Consider the following 20005-nt stretch of genomic DNA (forward strand, 5'->3'; position numbering starts at 1 on the left):
CTGCTCATGCCCCCAATGTGACTGCTTCAACAAACCCCAGGGACAGTGACCGAGGCACCAGCTGTGGCATTAGTCCTTCTAAAAGAAGCCACGTATGGCTGCAGATCCTCTTGCTTCCTTGCTAGATAATATCTGATGAGATTAATGGGCAGTACAACCCTGTAGCCAAATGGTAAGTGGTATGAAAGTTCAGAATCCCCTTAAAAATAATTATATATATATATATATATATATATATATATATATATATATATATATATATATATATATATATATATATATATATATATATATATATATATATATATCCAGAAGAAAACTGCTCGCACCGAAGGAGACACCACATCCGACGTATGCTTAATCCATTTTTTCGGTCACCCGCAGCACACGAGGTAATGCTTTCACAGTGAATTTGTTGCCATATCGCCAAACATGGTTCGGAAAAGTTCCTTGCTCACTGGCATGGCACGTGTGAAAAGCAAAAACAGCGGTGAGTTTCTGCACACTTTATTGTCCCTCAAAGTCCCCCCCCCCCCCATGGGCGTGAATGTGTAAAGCACTGTGGTAGTGGTAGTGCAGGGTAAGTATTGGATTGCCTAATGGCGACACTGTCTTTGTTAAATCACCTCTTTCAACTTCATCGGGCCACTGTATTCATCATATCAAGTCTGCTGCTTATTTTCCGCCAAACTGAAGAACAAAAGTTACTTACCTGTAAACAGGTGGTTCTCCAGTATTGGTGTCTTTCATAGATTCACATGCCTGAATCATTCCCCGTCGTCGGAGTAGGAGTCCCACGGTATATAAAAAAGCAATAATATGCCATAAAATATATAGCAAATATCAGAAATACCAAACTAGGAAGTAAAGTAGCACCAGCTACAGTAGAAAAAACTACCACACTAGAGGCTATCCTAGTCATTATGTGTTAGTCCAAACTGCAGCCAATCAGGCGACAGCACCCACCAGAATGTTCTCCCCAGAGGCTCAGGCTCTCAGATTTTCTCGCACAGGAGTGAAACCCCATAATGCCTGAGTGAGTCTCTGGGGGGAGGAGGGCGGGTTGCATGTGAATCTATGAAAGACACCAATACTGGAGAACCACCTGTTTTCAGGTAAGTAACTATTGTTCTTCTCCAGTATTAGGGGTGTCTTTCATAGATTCACATGCCTGAATCAGAATAGTAAGCAATACTCCCAGCAAAATGCTCGTAGACGTCAGAGTGTCATAAATATATATATATATCATTTCCCCTTCTTGGAAGGAGAGTTGGACACAATATATAAATACAGTATACATGTAAACCAACAATCATAAACATCTGACAAAATGTCTAAAGAGCATAAATGAGGAGGTGGAAACAGAGGCTCACCTTATTTGAAAAGATTGCGCAGCACTGCTCTTCCAACCGAAGCATCTGCATCCAGACAGTAATGTCTAGTAAAGGTGTGCCTGCTAGACCATGTAGCAGCTCTGCAGATCTGTCGAAGAGGCACACCAGCAAAAAGGGCAGTGGAAGAGCTAACCGCCCTTGTAGAATGTGCTCTTGGCAGGGCCTGTAAGGGCCTACCGGCTTGCTGATGACAAAGTCCAATTGTAGAGGAGACCCATCTAGCAATGGTCTGTTTTGAAACTGCACAGCCCTGGCGCTGCCGCCCATAAGCCACGAACAGCTGGTCTGTCTTTCGGATGGTAGAAGTTCTTGATAGGTAAAATTTGAGGCACCTCCTAATATCCAACTAATGCAATGCTCGTTCAGCCGGAGACTGCGGGGTTGGAAAAAATGTCTTAAGGACAACCGGTTCATTTAAATGAAAATCCAAAGGCACTTTTGGCATGTACGTTGGATTAGTACGTAGTACTACCGAGTCAGTGGTAAATTGGATGAAAGGCGATTTAGATGTGAATGCCTGAATATCGCTAACCCTTCTAGCAGATGTTAAAGCTAGTAACAGCGACACTTTCCATGTTACAAATTTCAGGTCCACCTTATGGATCGGCTCGAAAGGGTGACGCATGAGCTGAGTCAGTACGACATTCAGATGCCAAGTAGGAGGAGGTTTCCGCACAGGTGGAAACATACGAAATAATCCTTTGAAAAATTGTTGTATAATTCGGACAGAAAACAGATCCATCCTGACTAAATCTGGAAATGGCAGCTAGGAAGACCTTAAGAGTAGAATGCGCCAAACCCAATCTGGCCAAGTGCAAAAAGAAGGGTAGAATTTGCTCTGGCTTGGCATGAATGGGATGAAGACCATTAGACTGGCACCATGTACAGAAACGCTTCCACTTAAGTTTATAGGTTTTGATCGTAGATGGAGCTCTGGCCTTCGCCAGTACCTCCTGGCAATCCTGCGGAATGTTTAAGTGTGCAAATTCCATGTGCTGAGGAGCCAAGCCGACAATTTCAGCGAGTTCGGGTTCGGATGATATACCTTGCCCTTGTTGGTAGAGAGAAGATTCGGAATGCGAGGAAGTTGGATCGGGTTGCATTCCGAAAGAAGAAGCAGCTCGGTGAACCAGTATTGCCGGGGCCATCGTGGAGCAATCAGGATCAACCGGCATGGTTGCTTCTTCATCTTCTTGATGACTTTCGGGATCAGTGGTATCGGTGGAAAAGCGTAAGCGAATATTTGATACCAACTCATTGAAAGGGCATCCCCGCATGAGTCCTTGTGTGGAACCCAACTTGCAAAGAATGGGCATTTCCGGTTCTGATGTGTCGCAAACAAGTCCAGATCCGGATGCCCCCATGTCTGAAAGATGCGGTCTAGAGATGGTTGGTGTAGTTCCCACTCGTGAGTGCAACTTGAGGATCTGCTGAGAGAATCCGCCAACACATTCGCGATTCCCGGAACGTGGACAGCTGACAGATGGATATTGTGAGTCAGGGCCCAACTCCAAATCTCTTGTGCCTGGTGCGACAGCCGGGCTGATCTTGTGCCTCCCTGCTTGTTTAGATAATGCATGCAGGTGGTGTTGTCCGTCCGGATCAAGACTGTGGCACCTTCTAAGGTCGCCTGAAAGGACTTTAGGGCTAGAAAGATGGCGTGTAATTCGAGCCTGTTTATGTGCCATTTCATTTGGATTTTGTCCCACTTTCCGCTGACCGTCATGCCTTGGAGGTGTGCACCCCAGCCTGTCATTGATGCGTCTGTTGTCACTATGAACCTGGGCACTTCCGTGAGGAAAGAGCATCCCACTTCTATGTTGCGACTTTGACCCCACCATTGAATCGCTTCTCGGATTCGTGGTGTTATCTGTACGATGTCGTCGAAAGACCCCGACACCTGTATCCACTGGCGACTGAGCTCCTCCTGCAGGGGCCTCATCCGAAGACGACAGTTGGGGGTAAGGAGAATACAGGAAGAAATCATCCCTATGAAGGACTTGAACATGCGCACTGAAACGCAGCTTTTTAACAATAGTGCAGCCGCCAGCCGTTGTATCTTTTCCTGTCTCTCCTTTGAGATAAATACTTGGGCGAGCTTGGTGTCCAGTGTCGCTCCCAAGAAAGTCTTCCTTCTTGCTGGTGTTAGACTTGATTTCTGGAAATTCACTGTGAAACCCAGGTTTTGCAGAAATGACAGAGTCTTTTGAATGTGAGCTTTTGCCATGTCGAAAGAACTGGCCTTGATAAGGCAATCGTCTAGATATGGATATATCTGTATTGACTGCAGACGAAGGTGGGCTGCCACCGGAGCCAGCATCTTTGTGAACACTCTGGGGGCTGAGCGCAGTCAAAAGGGAAGAACTTTGAACTGGAAGTCCCTGCCAGCCACTCTGAACCTTAGAAACTTCCGGTGTATTGGAAAAATTGGGACATGGAAGTATGCATCCTGAAGGTCGAGTGTCGCCATATACTCTCCCGTCGAAAGAAATTGGAGGATTTCCTGGAGTGTCAGCATTCTGAATGACAGTTTTTTGAGGAATTTGTTTAGGGCACGCAGGTCGAGGATGGGTCGCCATTCCCCCGATTTTTTCCGGATAAGGAAAAACCTCGAATAGAATCCTTTTCCTTTCTGATGATGAGGTACCCTCTCTATCGCTCCCTTTCGAATCATAATGTTGATTTGGGCAAACAGCTCCTTGAGATGTGCTGGAGGCGGTCCTTTTGGGGGAGAATTTGGGGGAGTTTGTACGAACTCCAAAATGTGACCTCTGGCTACTACGTCCAGAACCCACTTGTCCGTGGTAATCTTGGACCAATTCAAGTAATTTTGGGATATTTTTCCTCCAATTTGGTTCGGGTTGGGACAAAGTGGTGGCAGGATGCGTCTCTCACTTCTTATTCTCTCTGCCACGATAGTTGGATTTTCCTCGAGACTGGGAAAAATTTCCTCTTCTCTGCCCGTAAGTCTGTTGACGATACAGCTGGTATCTCTGGTTACCCTGGTGTAACGGTGGGGTGCCGGGGGAGCCCCGCACTGACTCGGAGTGGTGGTCTACTACTGCTCTCTCACCCTGCCCATTGTCCCTACAGCTGCCCGAGAACGAGTGGCAAGAGATTCAGGACGATTGCTGGACATCCGCAGTAAAGGGACGTGGTACCTTTAAGTGGAACGACGAGGACGGCGCAGCTCCGCCCCCTTTTCAAAGCGCGACGTCAAAAGGCGGAAGTACCTCATCATCGACGGACGGCGTTTCCCTGGAGGTGGACGGTGTGGAGAGGACGCGAAGGAGCACAGAGGCGAAGCAGGAAGAGGTCGGAGAGCAGACGAGCCCAGCGGAGTTCTACAAGCCAGGAGGCCAACGTTTCCACCCATCGCCCCGCCACGGTCCCGAGGGAGGAACGTGGCTAAACAAGGTACGGGGCAGAGTCGCGGAGTGGGTGGGTCGGAATAGCCCTACCGAGTAAAACGCTTCCGCTGCCGAGAGTGAAAGGCGTCCCAGGTGCCCCTCCCTTCACGAGCACCGAGAGCACTGCGTGACGTTTTTCATAAAGCACCGACACTTTGTTTCCCTCACTTCCCCTACCCTCCACTTGATAAATAGGACGTCTCAGTAACCCATTGTATGTCCTTTGTTTGTTTTCTGGGTCGACTACCGTGCTGACGAGGGAGACACCGGCGAAGGGGAATCCACTGAGCCAGGACCCTTACACCGAGGCCGCCTAAAGCACAGACTCCCCAGCCTGATTTACCTGGACTTGGAAGTTGTTTCCCCCCCCCCTTTTTCAAGAGACTTATAATTCTTTCCGGGACACTGTGATTGGTATGCAGAGAAAAACATACATACCAATAAAACCCTCGTTAAAAGCACTACTGAGAGAGCCCACATTTGTGTTTACTCCTAGAACGGAGACGGTAGAACCGCAGGTACCCTCAGTACAACCCCCCCTGGGACACCTGGGTAGAAGTATAGGAGCGCTGCTGGTTATAGCTTCCTCTATTGGAGAAATTCCCTCTTCCTCTTGCACCACGAAAGGAAGACTTTTTGTATTGTAAGGTGCCCAGCGAACGCGCTGTCTCAGTATCTTTTTTGATAGATTCTAGAGCATCGTCCACATGCTTTCCAAATAAAAATTCTCCGTCAAATGCCATATCTATAATTCTAGCTTGGACCTCCTGCCGAAAGGATGTTGCCTTCAACCATCCTTGCCTCCTGAGAACAGCTGCACCGGCTAATTGACGAAAACCTGTGGCAGCAACGTCCACTGCAGCATCTATTATCTCAGGCGAGACACTCTCCTTCCTGAAGGATCGTCTTAGCTTCAGCCCGATCTGGCTCGGGGAGTTTGTCCACATACGGCGATATGTCTGACCACATCTGCCTCTCGTATCTCCCTAATATAGCGAGAGAGTTAGCAGCCCTAACGGTTGTGGCTGCAATCGTAGAAACCTTTTTCCCGATAGAGTCTAGACGTCTCCCTTCTTTGTCCGGTGGAACAGAGACCTGAGATGTAGGGTTAGAAGACCTCTTTTGCGCTGCCTGCGCTACTACAGAGTCTGCTTTCGCCTGTCCAACGAGGCACGCTGGAGATGAAATTGGTGCTCTATAATTCTTATCCACTCTCGGGAGCACTGCTGGCAAAGAATTAGGCTTGGACATTATCTTCAGTCCTTCCTTCCATATGAATTCTATGATAGGAATGGTCCAACTCTGTTTTTGTGGCGTAGATTTAAAATCATACAAGAAGCAGTCTTCTTGCTTAGATTCCATAGTAATCATGAACCTCCTTGTTGCTCTATCCATGATCTTGTGGAATGTGGCAATGTCCACAGGAGGTGACTGTGCTGTAGCAGGCTCCGCCGGAGAGGGCGTGTTTTCATTGTAATCCTCATACTCCGACGATTCTGACTCATTGTCAATCTCTCCTTCTTCTTGTTCCTCATGATCTGAATACTCTTCATCCTATGCCTGAGGAGTTGTAACCTCTGACGGAGACGACCTTGCGCGTTCTTCCCCCGACGTCACTGCCACAACTGGTTGTGCCTGCTTCGAAAGCGGCGTTGTTGTTCTAGGTCTTGGAGTAGATACCTGAGAGTTACCCGACTCTGAAGGTGGGAAACGCCTATAGTAATCGCTGAGCATATACTGGAGATTGCGAAATAATTCCTCAGGCATTTGCGAGGTAGGAGCAGGTCTGTCCTCATGTGAAACAGACTCCATTTCATGCATGTCTTCCTCCATATCATCTTGAACCTTAATTCGGAGGTCAGACGGACTTCTGGCTACTCCAAAATTCTCATCTTCATAGGACCCTTCCTCATCTGAATCCAAAAGTTTCTCTGGAACTACTGGCGTAGAAGAAATCGCGTCATTAGTAGCTCTTTTCTTCAACAACGTAGCCGTGGTCGCAGGTGAAGGTAACGGTATCCCCGATGACTGAGCTGACCAAACCTGCAAGGTAGTGCAGCTTGACAGTGTTGGCGTTGATGGGGTCTCCTCCGCCGCCGACAAACCAGTCTTTTGCTGCAGAATGGCCTGTCCCGTCGACGGTACCATCGTCGACTGGTACGTCGTCGAGGTCGTAGACGGTTGCTTCGTCGACGGTGATTTCATCGACGACGAGGATTTCTTCGTCGACGAGGTCGTCGACGGCAACGTCGACGACGGGGACGTCGTCGACGGTAGCTTCGTCGGCGTGGATTTAATCGTCAACGAGGATTTTATCGTCGACGGTAACATCGTCGACGAGGGCTTCGTCGACGGCAACATTTTCTTCGTCGACGGGGAGCCAATCGTCGACATCAGAGTCGTAGACGAGGAGCTCGTCGACGGTACCTTAGCCGTCGTCGACGGGACTACAGCTGACGACGAGATAGGCCTGATCTGCACATGAACCAACGTCGGTGATGATGCTGAAGACATGACTAAAGTCGGCTTAGGTGAGGAGAAAGTCATAGTGCAGGTAGTAGATGTGGCCACATGAGAGGAAACGCACTCCTTTTTTGACGTTGAAATTGTCAAAGGTGGCAATTTAGGAGGCACAGGTTTTGAAGATTTCTTGGGAACTGCAGATTTCCCAGACTTCTTAGAGGGCGTACTATCCATCTGAACAGGTGTTAGTCTTATGAGAAACACTAGGTCCCGAGGCATCCAGAGAGGATTGGGCCTTCTTTAACACCTTCGCCTTGGAGATGAAACTTCAGTTTCGGCCTTCCTCTTAACTGACATTAGTAAAGAACCAGAGGCAATGCTTCCTACCTCAGATAACGGGTCTTCTTTGTCCTTTAGCCTGTTGAGCCACAATAGAAGTCGTCCTTCCCTGTCTCTGATGGTCTTAGGGGGGGAGGTCCGGCAGATCTTGCACTCCTTTGCCTTATGGTCAGGATAAAGGCAATATAAACATTTTTTGTGGGGATCTTCCTTGAATAATCTTTGTTTCCCACAAGAATCACAAGCCCTAAAAAGGGACTTAGAGGTAGACATCTGAAAAAATTTAAGAAACTACTAATCCTGAAGAAAAACTGAGCAGAGCTCAGGGAGACTCCCTTCACACGACGTGCGGTAGAAAATCTGAGAGCCTGAGCCTCTGGGGAGAACATTCTGGTGGGTGCTGTTGCCTGATTGGCTGCAGTTTGGACTAACACATAATGACTAGGACAGCCTCTAGTGTGGAAGTTTTTTCTACTGTAGCTGGTGCTACTTTACTTCCTGGTTTGGTATTTCTGATATTTGCTATATATTTTATGGCATATTATTGCTTTTTTATATACCGTGGGACTCCTACTCCGACGACGGGGAATGATTCAGGCATGTGAATCTATGAAAGACACCCCTAATACTGGAGAACAGTCGTTCCTTCTTGTGCCTCCTACTGTAGCCATAAAACCCCCCACTGCTTTTTGTAACTGCAAACACTGCTAAAACATTGTGCGGAATAGTCCCCAAAGATCATGTGGCATATACAACTAGCAGGTGTCCTAGCCCAACATTATCATGTTCGGACTTGACAATCTTTTACACTACATACATTCATATAAATAAACCTGCAGCAACACATTTTAGGGATCCTGCAACTGTGTTGAAGTGACAATATTAAATGTTTAACGTCTGACTCAACTTCATTCTTAAAGTTGGACATCATGTTCTTAACATACCTGGATTTACAAAATCCTTAAGGATCCACAGGTCGGTTTTTCTTTCTCTATGCCTCTTGCAAGCCATCTCTCATTTTTAATGGACATGGTCCTACCTGCCTTTAGCCACCATATTACCCAATCTTCAACGTTTGCCACTACGACTACTTAGTTTTCTTTGATATCAATCATATTGACAACTTAGAAACTGCCAGAGCTCAAAGTTGGACTGACAGAGAACAACTCGGAGGAAGGAAGTTTACCAGATATCATGTCAAGAACACAAAAAAGGAACAATAGCAAATCTCTCTATAATTCTACTTCAAAGAGAGATCAGCCCAGTAATAACTGAACTTTCAGAGATGCATTTATAGTATGGTTATTTAAACAGTGAAACTTAGTTATGCACTTGCCCTATTCCCAGAACACCATCCATTTCACAACAAAACACCAGCTGCATATTGCACAAATAAGAAATGTATACTTGGAGATTACAATTGGAGTTGCTTAATGAGTACAGTGTGTGTAGGAGAGTGTGTGTGTTAACCTTCACACTTTTTTTGTTCTTTAACTTATCTTGAACACGGACTAAGGTTCAGAACATTAGCTTTCGGTAAGTAAATTGACCAAATTTAAATATTAAATATCAACGCTGTCAAATTTTCTAGGCTTTAGAATTATGTTGGCGTTAAGTAAACAATTTCAAAATAGTTTAGAAATCTTATTTGATTATTACACAATAAAGGCACATTAACTTACCTCGTCTCCTGTGGTGTCTGTTGAGGGGTATGCGTGGTTGTTATTGTAGCAATTTTCTCTGCATTTGTCAACAAAGAAGCATTGGAAGATTCTGTAAACACATTTTATAGTTTAGCAATGATTGTCAAAACATTCTAAACACAATTAGAAAATACGACTATTTTATTCAAGGAAAACATGCGCTAGAAGTGATTTATAAGACGTAGGTTAGTCAGAAATGAAATAGGAAGTAATGGTTGAACTAAAGGCAGCAGTGCAGTCAGTTCAATAGTTACTCCGAGATAAAATCCCTGAAAACATGATTTCAGAGATTCTATGTCAGAGAGTTCCTCTTGGGCACAATGTGTACGGTTGAATGTTAACTAGCTATACAGTGCACCATGTTTGTTCCTAGACTTTGCTAGCATGACACACAAGCCTTAGTATGGGTGCAGTTGCTTATTAAATCAGAGGAAACATTTCGTAAGACCAAAGTACACAGGTTTAGACGTGGAAAGGGTTCATGGATATAGCTATTTAATTATGATGGAAAACACAAATGCCGTAAAATATGAATAACGCACCACTTCATAGTCATAAGCGCTAGTCAACTCAATTCTAAAATATTCTTTAGAAGGGGCATATAAAGAACTTCTTTATTCCCTAAAATGTATACTACAAACCAATGAATTCAAGGCCTTAAAAGTTTGGAGATTAGCCAATTTCAGGAGCAGAAAAAACAAGGACTTGTGCTAAGATCTTTAAAATGATTTCTAGCCTTTATATTTACCCATCTCCATGTCAGGTCACTTCATTTAGCAAGATTCAAAAATACAAACTACTGTGATGTAAACCTCACTTCTTCATCTCCTCCCCCAATACTAATTTCTTAGTGCCAATGAGAACATCTTTTTCCCATTTCACTTTCAGACTTAAATTCTTCCTACTCACACTTAATTATAACTCCTTCTTTTGTGCTATTGGGATCAACCTATTTTTACTGAAATTTGCTATATACAAATCTGCTGCCACCCTGCAATATGAAGTATGAAAAAAGATAGTTTGCAAAAGAGCAATACAATTATGTTAATTGCAGTAAGAGCATACAAGATGCCACTGCTCTAAAAAAACAACTAAAAAAAACACACCCTTGCAAAAGAAAAGTACAGAAATCACAAAAGGTAAGTAGACAGAGAGGGAAAGTTAGGAAGCTCAGATAAAGAAGCCTTTTCAACAACACTCATTTATATACATTTGTCTCCGGGGGTGGGTAAAAGCTCTGATCAAGTATCTAGACCTCCACATTCAAGCTTCTCGATGTCTTCCAAAGCCTCTAAATACTCGTTTTGCATCACAGCCAAAATTTTCATGAAATAAATCTTCGAATTTTAAAAGAGCTGTGTTCATCAAATCCTAGCATAATTATTTTTAAACCCATTGATCGGATTTGAAACTTAGAGCAAACGCTATTTCCCTTCATAAGATTCCAACCTTGAAAAATAATACATTAAATTAGGCGCTTTCGCGGAATCAAAGCCAAATATGAACTATCTTCTTTAAGGTGAGGTTAATTCAAATATACTCTGTGCAAATTGTTTGCTTAACAAAAGACAATCCTTGGTCACTGTATACATGAAATTCATTGATAACACCTCTCAAAATATTGTAGTTCGGGATTCTTCCATTTCCAAAGACAACTTCTTCAAAGTATTGCAAAGCAAGCTCGTAATTTTTGGAATGCAAAGCAATGTTCAAATAAGATCTGGGAAACCTCTCCCCTCAACATTTATATTAGGATTTCCTCCAACCTCTTTAGTTCCTCAAATCACACTAAAGTTAATGATGATATCTGTAATTTATGGTTAAACTGTCAAATATGTAACTTTTAGAAAACTACACTTACCCACCAATACAAAGTTAAAAATGAGACTCTTAAAATCATTACTACCTAAGATCAAAGCCCCCCAACTAGATTGTTATTTCCAAGTACTTAATGCTTTCTGAAGGCCATTTAATCTCAGGAAGTTGAACATAACCTATACGATAAATTCTGAACAAAGACAGAGCCCCATTCCTCAATTAGAACAGTGTATACCTGAAAACCATCTCTAAAGATAAATCACTTATTGGACAAGTGTCATATTCATCTGGGTTCAAGAGTAACGATAAGTTATCAGTGTGTACCAATACCTACAGACAATACTCCTTCCTAGTTGACCGTCAATATTTGCATCTCAACTTAAGTAATTAAAGATTGGCCCGAGAACTAGGTCAAAGAGAATAGGGGACAAAGAAACTCCTTGATGTGTCCCTCTCTTAATGGCAAGGCAAGCCAAACCCATGCCATTAATTAATGCCAAAGCATTAATAAACAAGATAATAATAATAATAATAATAATAAGGAACAATATAGCTGGGAAACTGAAGTACTTCAGCATTTTACTAAGAATCTCCCACCTGATCCGATCACAAGGTTAAAACGCACAAACTCTTTGCCAGGTTAGGAAATTAAAGATGTACATAAATTGTCTTAACAAAAGGATCCTAATATTTCACTATACACATTACATAACAGTGGAGTTACAACCACGTTTTCCCCCAAGGTGTGAGTAAGTGTCAGCGCACTGTGACTAGGAGATTCACAGAGATAAGCAGGAAGCACACAAAGCATTATTTATTTAGAATATCTTTCAATTCACCTTCCGTGAAAAACATGTTCCAAACACAGGGGGGGCAATAACATGTAAACAGCTCACCGAGGCGTAATTATGAGAGCAAAACAGCCGTTGCAGTCGTGGTTCTCACGAAAATAAAAAGCCTGTCTCTTTAACTGTGCATCTGCATGTGCATGTGCAATTACTCTCCAACACTAGGATGAGAGGATTAGAATTTGTTTCCATGTAGGAAAAGCTGCTGCTCTGGCCCCAGTACAGCTGTCTCCACAGTAATGAGAATCCTCAAAGGATTTCCGTTTGCGTACAAAGGATTGTGGGTATGCAAATTATCTGCTCCGACTCAGTTTCCACTGACGCTCTTGTTCGCTTGCTTTCCCCAAAGTTTTCTAATACCAGTGATGAGCCCTCACAAGAAATAAATCCTACATAGTGTACATATCTTTTGAAAATAATGCAAGAGCAAAAAGGGTTCAAAGGAATAATCAAGTCCATAACTGTGCATATTCGTCGTCCACTACCAAACTAAAGAGACAGTCTCACGATATCAAAGGAATTATTTGAAAGTAAATTAGCACAAATAAATGCTTGACGGAGTATATAATGTTTCAGATGAATATTTTGTTCAGGGTAATTCTAAGAGGTTGACTCAGACTGTAAGGATGGTCACACAAGACGCTGATAAAAGCACAAATGACAACTTCAAGAAATGGAATTAAATGAATGGCCAACACCCACTGCCATCTCTACATTGGCCTTCTGAGCAAAGATGATCCAGGGTTCTTACCAGAATCTATAATAAACAATACAAAACTCTTCAAGAATTGATTTTTTTTTTTTTTTTTAACTTTTTATTGATTTTATAACACAAACACAAACAACTTGCAAGGAGGGAAGAAAAAGAGATCAATATACACAACGTTGCATTACATGGTGCTGGAGCGGGAAGGACAATCCAATGGGCGTTCGTTCTATCGAGAAAGAGTTGCACAGTGGGGGGGGGGGGGGGCGGGGGGGGCAGAAGAAACAAATTGCCAACAGTATACAATAGTGTGTGAAGGAACCCTCGGGTTACGGGGACATAGATACAACATCAGGGTCGGGAAGAGGAGGGGCACATATATCACCACGATAAGTGTTCCACTGAGTCCATATCTTTCCCCATTTCCGGGGGGTACCATGAGAAATATACACAGTTTTTTCTCTGAACATGCACCAGTCCATATTTTGTTTCCATTTCAGAAGTCCGGGCGGGCCCTGAGCGCCCCACAATTGCGCAATGTCTCTTTTGGCAATCATGTTGCCCAAGGTCACCCACCGAAGCTGCGACACGGAGTAATCATTCGGTTCCCATACGTTCAGCAGGCATCTCCTAGCTTCCGGCATCGATCGCACCCCGGTAACCTCACTCATCACATCGTGCACACGGGTCCAGAATCGCACTATCTCAGGGCACTCCCAGATGATATGTAAAAAAGTGCCCAGGAGACCACAGCCACGCCGACACAAACCATCCACAGAGAAGCCCATATGCACCAAACGGGGACCAGTGACATACACTCTATGCAGGATTTTAAGTTGCACAAATCTAAGGCGCGCTTGGATAGCCACCTCTTTAGGGGAGGAGATCGCCGCCTGCCAGTCCTCATCGTCCAGCTCCAGCCCATCACCAGTCCAGACCTCTCGAAGTCGAAACAGGAGATCAGACCTGGAGTTGATTAATTTTTTATAAATAAGCGAAATCGTACTATCAGGAACATGTCCATCCAGTACCCTGTCCTCAAGCGGGGACGACTCCGGAATCTCCACACCCGAGGGGAAGACCGAGAGCACCGCGTGGCAGATCTGTGCATAGCGAAAGAATTCGCGATCGCTCAAAGCGTACTCGGTTTTCAATTCCTCAAACCTCTTCATTCTCCCCTTAGTCCAAACATCATCGATCCTGCTGATACCAATCAAGTCCCACCTATCAAACCCCCGGGACTGCCAAAGTGAGCCAAGTCTATCAGATGCGTACAGGGGGGTGGCACGAGTCAATTTATCAGACCACCCAAGCGCCATGGAAGCATGTCGCCATACCTGGACGGCCGTCCTAGTGCGGCCAGTCACGTTGCGAGGGGTGAGTTTCGAGTAGAGGGCTCTATTGTAGTCGCCCCCCGGTAACAACCATTTGTCCATCGCGAAGGCCGGATTCGGCAAAGGGCCATACATGCAATGATTTATTGCCCCCAGTTGAGACGCCCAATAATAGCGACGGATATCAGGCAAAGCAATTCCACCGTCGTACCACGGGAGCGACAATTTCGCAATGGCAATCCGGGGTCTACCCCCCCAAACCAGTCGTCTCTGTAAACTCTCGACCTCACGGAAATAAGTAGCCGGGACAACGTCAAGTGTGTTTTGCAATGCGTAGAGGAAGCGGGGCAGAGACATCATCTTAAACAATGCCGCTCTACCCAGGGGAGAGAGAGGAAGTTTCCCCCTGGCTACCACATCTGCTCGAAGGCGCTGAAGAGGGGGCAGTAAATTACGGTCGAACCGCAGTGCAGGGCTCAGCGAGATAAAAATGCCTAGATATTTAAATCCATCCTCTACAATCGCGATAGGACAGCCGCTTGGCAGAAGGGGGGCGGTACCCGACAGGACGTATACACAGGACTTAGACCAGTTGATGACAAGACCTGAGTTTTTGCGGAAGGATGTTAGGACATCAAACAGTACAATGAGGGATTTACGGGGTGACGTAAGATAAAGCAGAATATCATCAGCGTAGAGAGATACACGGTCCTCAAACTCCGAATTCCATCTAATGCCCTTCAGGGACGGTTCCCACCGCAACCAGGCCGCCAGCGGTTCCAAGGCAAGAGCAAACAACAAGGGGGACAGGGGACAGCCCTGTCGCGTCCCTCTGCTCAGAGCAAAGGGCGCAGAGACCCGACCATTGACCACCACCTGGGCCATGGGACCGGCGTAAAGCAATTTGACCCACCGAACGAAGTCCGAACCGAAACCAAACTTAGCAAGAACCGCCCACAAATACGGCCATTCTATTGTATCAAACGCCATCGTAGCGTCCAAGGACGCCAAGATGGCGGGCTCACGCAGCGTCTCGGCCCGTGCCAGAACCCCATGCAACCTTCGGAGGTTAAGCGCCGTGTTACGATGCGGTATAAAGCCGGATTGATCAGGGTGAACCAGGTCCCCAATAACGGTCGCCAAACGTGTCGCCAGCAGCTTGGCCAAGATTTTAGGTTCCGCATTAATCAACGAAATGGGTCGAAAAGAGGCGCAGCGATCCCGAGGTTTACCATCCTTGTGGATGACAATAGTGGCCAGTCTCTGGTCTGGCGGGAGAAACCCCACCTCCAAAGACTCAAGAAACATAGAGCGCAAATGAGGAGCTAGCGAATCCGGGCGCAGTTTATATAGCTCAATGGGGAGCCCATTAGGGCCCGAGGCCTTGCCGGATCGGACCGAACGGACAGCGGCGGCAATCTCGTCCACAGTAGGCGGAGCATCCAGAGCATCTCTATTAATATCAGACAATCGGGGAAGTGCAATATCACGCAATAACAGGTGGGAGTCCTGCTCCGATCGATCAGACACCTGGGAGTACACCTCGCGGAAATAATCAGCAAAACATGCGACAATATCAACAGGGTCCGTATAACACTCTCCATTCTCCGCAACAATCACAGGGACGACACGACTCGCACTTTCTCTCTTATCCAACCAAGCAAGCAGTTTCCCAGCCTTATCACCCACATCATACAGGCGTCCCTGCTGTTCCCTCCCCATTTCCTTAGCAGCTTCAGTGACCAGAGCTCTGTATTCATGCTGTTTCAACTCCAGTAGATGTAACCCCTCAGCGGTAACCCCAGATTCCAAGCCCTCCTCCAGGGCCGTGACCTCCCCCTCAAGTCGAACCGTCTCAGCACGGTTGGCCAACTTCACGCTACCAATCAATGAGAGGGCCTGGCCACGAATGACAGTCTTGTAAGCTTCCCAAAGTACACTAGGGGAGGACACAGAGCCCACATTTTCCTCAAAATAACAATCGTGTGCCTTAACCAGCTCATCCCTGACCCTGGGGTCCTTCAAATACCAGGGGTTGATCGGGGCCACGCGGCCCGCCGAACCCTGCCGTGCATCAACCACCAGCCAAAGCGGAGAATGGTCCGAAATACCCCGTGCCAGATGTTTAACTTCCCGTATGAGGGATGCATGGGCCGAGGGCAGTAAAACGTGATCCAACCTCGAGAGACTACCATGAGCACCAGAATGATAGGTATATTGCAACTGTCCCGGATGAAGCAACCGCCAGCAATCAGTGAGACCCAACGTCTCCAGGAAGTCGCTCAACCAAGTCTGGGCCCTCTGCAGTTCCCTAGGAGGGTAACGATCATGCATTCCTGAGACCACCGCATTAAAATCGCCCCCAACCAAAAGCAGACCCTCGGGGAGGCCCAGGATAAGGCCACTCAGATCAGCAAAGGTGGTGGCCTGGAGGCCCGGGGGCACGTACACAGAAATCAGAATAAGAACCTTCCCCTCCCAGCGCCCCACAATGGCGGCATATCGTCCCTTATCATCCAAAATGACATCATCAATGGCCAAGGGGAGGGAGGCCCGAACCAGAATGCCCGCCCCCCTAGAGCCCGAAGTGAAACCTGAGTGCGCCACAAGGCGATAACCACGCCTATTCAAAGCGTAGCACTTGTTGCCGAGCAAATGAGTCTCCTGCAGTAAGACAACATCTGGAGTCAAACGTTTCAGCAATTGCAACACCACCCTCCTCTTAATCCCATCCCCCAACCCGTTCACGTTCCAACACAATAACCGAAGTCCCCTACCCCCCATCCCCGTGTCCAGCCCCTCCCCGGCCCCACACCCAGAGCAACTGCAAAAAACAGGAGTGCGCCTTTCCTTCGCCTTGCAAGTAACAAAAAAATTCAAACAAACAACCCAGCCCCCCCAACAATGTCAAAACAACTATACCCCCCCACCCCGCACCCCTGCTGAAGACCAAAGAGCCCCATAAACTCGCAGTGTGCCTGTCGCCCAACCACCCAACTAATCTACGAAAAGAAAACCCAGGAGGAGAAAGGACCCGTTCACCCCCCACCCACCCCCAAAAAGACAAGAACACAGCATAGCACAGTTCAAAGCCAACGGAAAAGGTACGGGGTTAAAGTCAACAGTTACTCTTGCTCCGTCGGGCCACCTTCCGCCCGATCCGACTTGCCAGAGTCCTCAAAAGGTTCATGATCCATAGGCAGCGTGTCAAGCCAGTCACTCACAACCCCAGGATGGTCGAAGAAAAAAGTACGATCCTTATGTACCACCCGCAGACGGGCCGGAAAGAGCATGGCATACTTCATAGACCTTTCCCGGAGTCTCTTCTTGACCCCCTGAAACCCCAGTCTCTGTTTCTGGACCTGTTGTGTAAAGTCCGGATAGAAGCTGACAGTAGAGTTCTCAAAGGCAATGGGACCAGACTGCCGCGAAGCCTGCAGGATAGCGTCTCTGTCCCGGAAATGAAAAATCCTCGCAATGATAGGTCGAGGGTTAGCACCCGTTTTAGGTGTGCCGCCGGGGATCCTATGTGCACGTTCGACAGCGAAAAACTTGCTGAGACCCTTGGGCGCCAGGTGATTCAGCACCAGGTCTTCCACCAATAGGTCCGTCGAGGCAGCAGTCGATGATTCCGGGACCCCAATCAGGCGGATGTTATTGCGCCTGGCACGGCTTTCATAGTCCTCTAGGCGCCCAGAGTAATAATCATTGGCTTTCCTCAGATTCCCGACTTCCGCCTGCAAGTCAGAGACGTCGGTGACCAGACTAGAGGTCTTAAGATCCAAGGATTTGACCTTTTCGTTTGTCTTCGCCAAGTCCGCCCTGATCAGATTGACATCAATCGCCACCGTATCCAGTTTGAGAGTCAAGGCCTCATATTGTTGCCCCAATGAGGCCTTCATACCAGTGATGGCGCCCATTAGGTCGCGCAGCGAGGGCTCGTCCTCAATCGATGAGTCCTCCGGCATTGTCGTCGAGGTTTTAGCTGTTGCTCCCGGTGAACCCTTAGCATGAGTGTACCGGTCCATAATGTTCGTTTGTAGAGCACTCCCTCGAACGCCCGGTTTAGGCCCGCGCTTCCCACCCTCAGGCTTGGTGGCCATCTTGGATTCTGGACCCGTACGGGTCGCCTGTTGACGGGTAAAAATGATGACTGCGGTGGCGAATGTAGGACCAAAAGGGCGAAGGTGGCGCCAGTCTCAGATCTGGAAACCGCTACAGATCGGCAGTGGGAGCAGGCCAGAAAGCCGCGACAGTCTGTAGCTCTGGACCCCGAAGTCCAAAAAAGTTCGTTGAAACAAAGAAATGAACAGTAGAACTGTGCCAATAAACACCCGTCGTCCGAACCAGGATAAAGTACAGGATAGTCGATGGAGGTGGCGAGGGTCCGGGAGCCCTGTGCTCACGCGACCATCTTGGGTGCGCGCGAAGCTCCTCAAGAATTGAAATTTTTAAGTAGTCATTCAACTATGGAGAACCATCCTTGCAGATGTGCATTAAACTAAGCCAGAGCAATAGGAGCTAGCAGTAACAACTTTTCAGCACTGGTTTCTATCCTTGACAGTAATGCTAGCACTGTGGACATTGGTGTCTTAAGTTAAGAGCTCACATCTGATGCATACATGCAATATAATATTTCCTATGGAATGCATCCATTGCTGTATACAAAGATTGTAGATGAATAAATTAAGGGAAAAGGTGGTTTGAGGTGCACTTCTTTTGTAACCCATTGCAGTTACTTCAGATAATATGATGGCTTTCATGGCTTGGAAGCCATCTTTGGCACAATAGCTACCTCTTATTGTTTTTTTAGTTAGATTCTTATTTTTTGGAAGGGTGAAACCCCAAGCAATATGCCATTTACTTGATGCTTACAACCAGGCCCTTCTAATCTATGTGGGTCTTTTCATTAATAAGATTTGTCTATTGTGATGTCAGACAAATCGGATTATTTCAGGTATGGCAGTACCATTCCATACCCAATTATTCTTGCTGACTGCTCTTGAATTCAGGAAGATTATGTTGAAGTGTACCATTGAATGAAGGAAGAAAATCAGGGTCCATGGTACAATAATTCAATTGCAAACATCAGTCGACGGTCCCACCAGATCAGGGTGGAAGCCTGCCCCTAGAAGCATTAAACATAAACACAATGCCAGAAGACCCAAACCTTCCTGGCATATGCCCTGGAGGAGAAAGGCAGAAAATAATCAGGGCAGAAATCACAATAACTGGTCTCACTGGTAGGAGCCATAGTAAGTATATCTATTGTCATTGGTTGTTCTATCCATAGTGAAAGGTATTTGGGAGGAACTTGTTCTTAGTGGTTTGGATGGAAGACAGAAGATATGACATTCACTGATGCGCTGCACTTCCTTCCACTCTTTAGACTTAAATACAATAAAGAGGTTCCCATTGCAGCAAGCTTTCACTCACCCACAGAAAAGAACCAGGGTAAAAGCAATGATGTCTCTTGCAAATCACTTGTAGGTCTTGACTAGGGTGCCTGACAATATCTATTTACATGAAAGTGACTCTACAATGCATCTCACTCATTTTTGTGGCAAACATGGTATGAAATGTGAGAATATTCAAAGAGTGGAGATCTACAATTACCTCACAGTGAAGAGAACTCTAGCATATTACATGTGGAAATGAACATCTTTTATGCTTCAAGTCTTTTCACAGACCTATTGACATGCTACAAACACAAAATATATGCATAGCCAGGGGAGAAAAACTCCTCCTTCCCCTGTCACAATGAATGACCAGGCACCACCACTCTCCGCTGAATAGTGCTAGCTAAAAAATAAAAAAAATCCATCGAGGAGTTGGAGAGGGAAGTGAAGTGTTCAGACCAGTGTTTAATTTGTAAAAATAATAAGTGGCAGAGACAACATCAGGAGGCCACTGCATCTTGCACCACCTATCTGCCAGCTCTGCAAATAACAGCACCAATACACCTACTAACCTTGCACCAGTGAAAAATC

The 20005-nt window shown here is 46.2% G+C and overlaps 1 protein-coding gene across 12 annotated transcripts in view; it reads right to left on the reverse strand.

Annotated features, from left to right (window-relative positions):
* MAGI1 (membrane associated guanylate kinase, WW and PDZ domain containing 1) overlaps window positions 1-20005 on the reverse strand; it is a 1290512-nt gene that overhangs the window by 29274 nt on the left and 1241233 nt on the right. For all 12 annotated transcript variants that reach the window (XM_078661551.1, XM_078661549.1, XM_078661547.1 and 9 more), the window contains one exon: window positions 9289-9379. In XM_078661551.1, coding sequence (XP_078517677.1) covers window positions 9289-9379 — 91 coding nt within the window. The remainder of the gene's footprint in view (window positions 1-9288; window positions 9380-20005) is intronic.

This window comes from Lissotriton helveticus, chromosome 9, assembly GCF_964261635.1.
Source record: "Lissotriton helveticus chromosome 9, aLisHel1.1, whole genome shotgun sequence".
Lineage (NCBI taxonomy): Eukaryota > Metazoa > Chordata > Amphibia > Caudata > Salamandridae > Lissotriton > Lissotriton helveticus.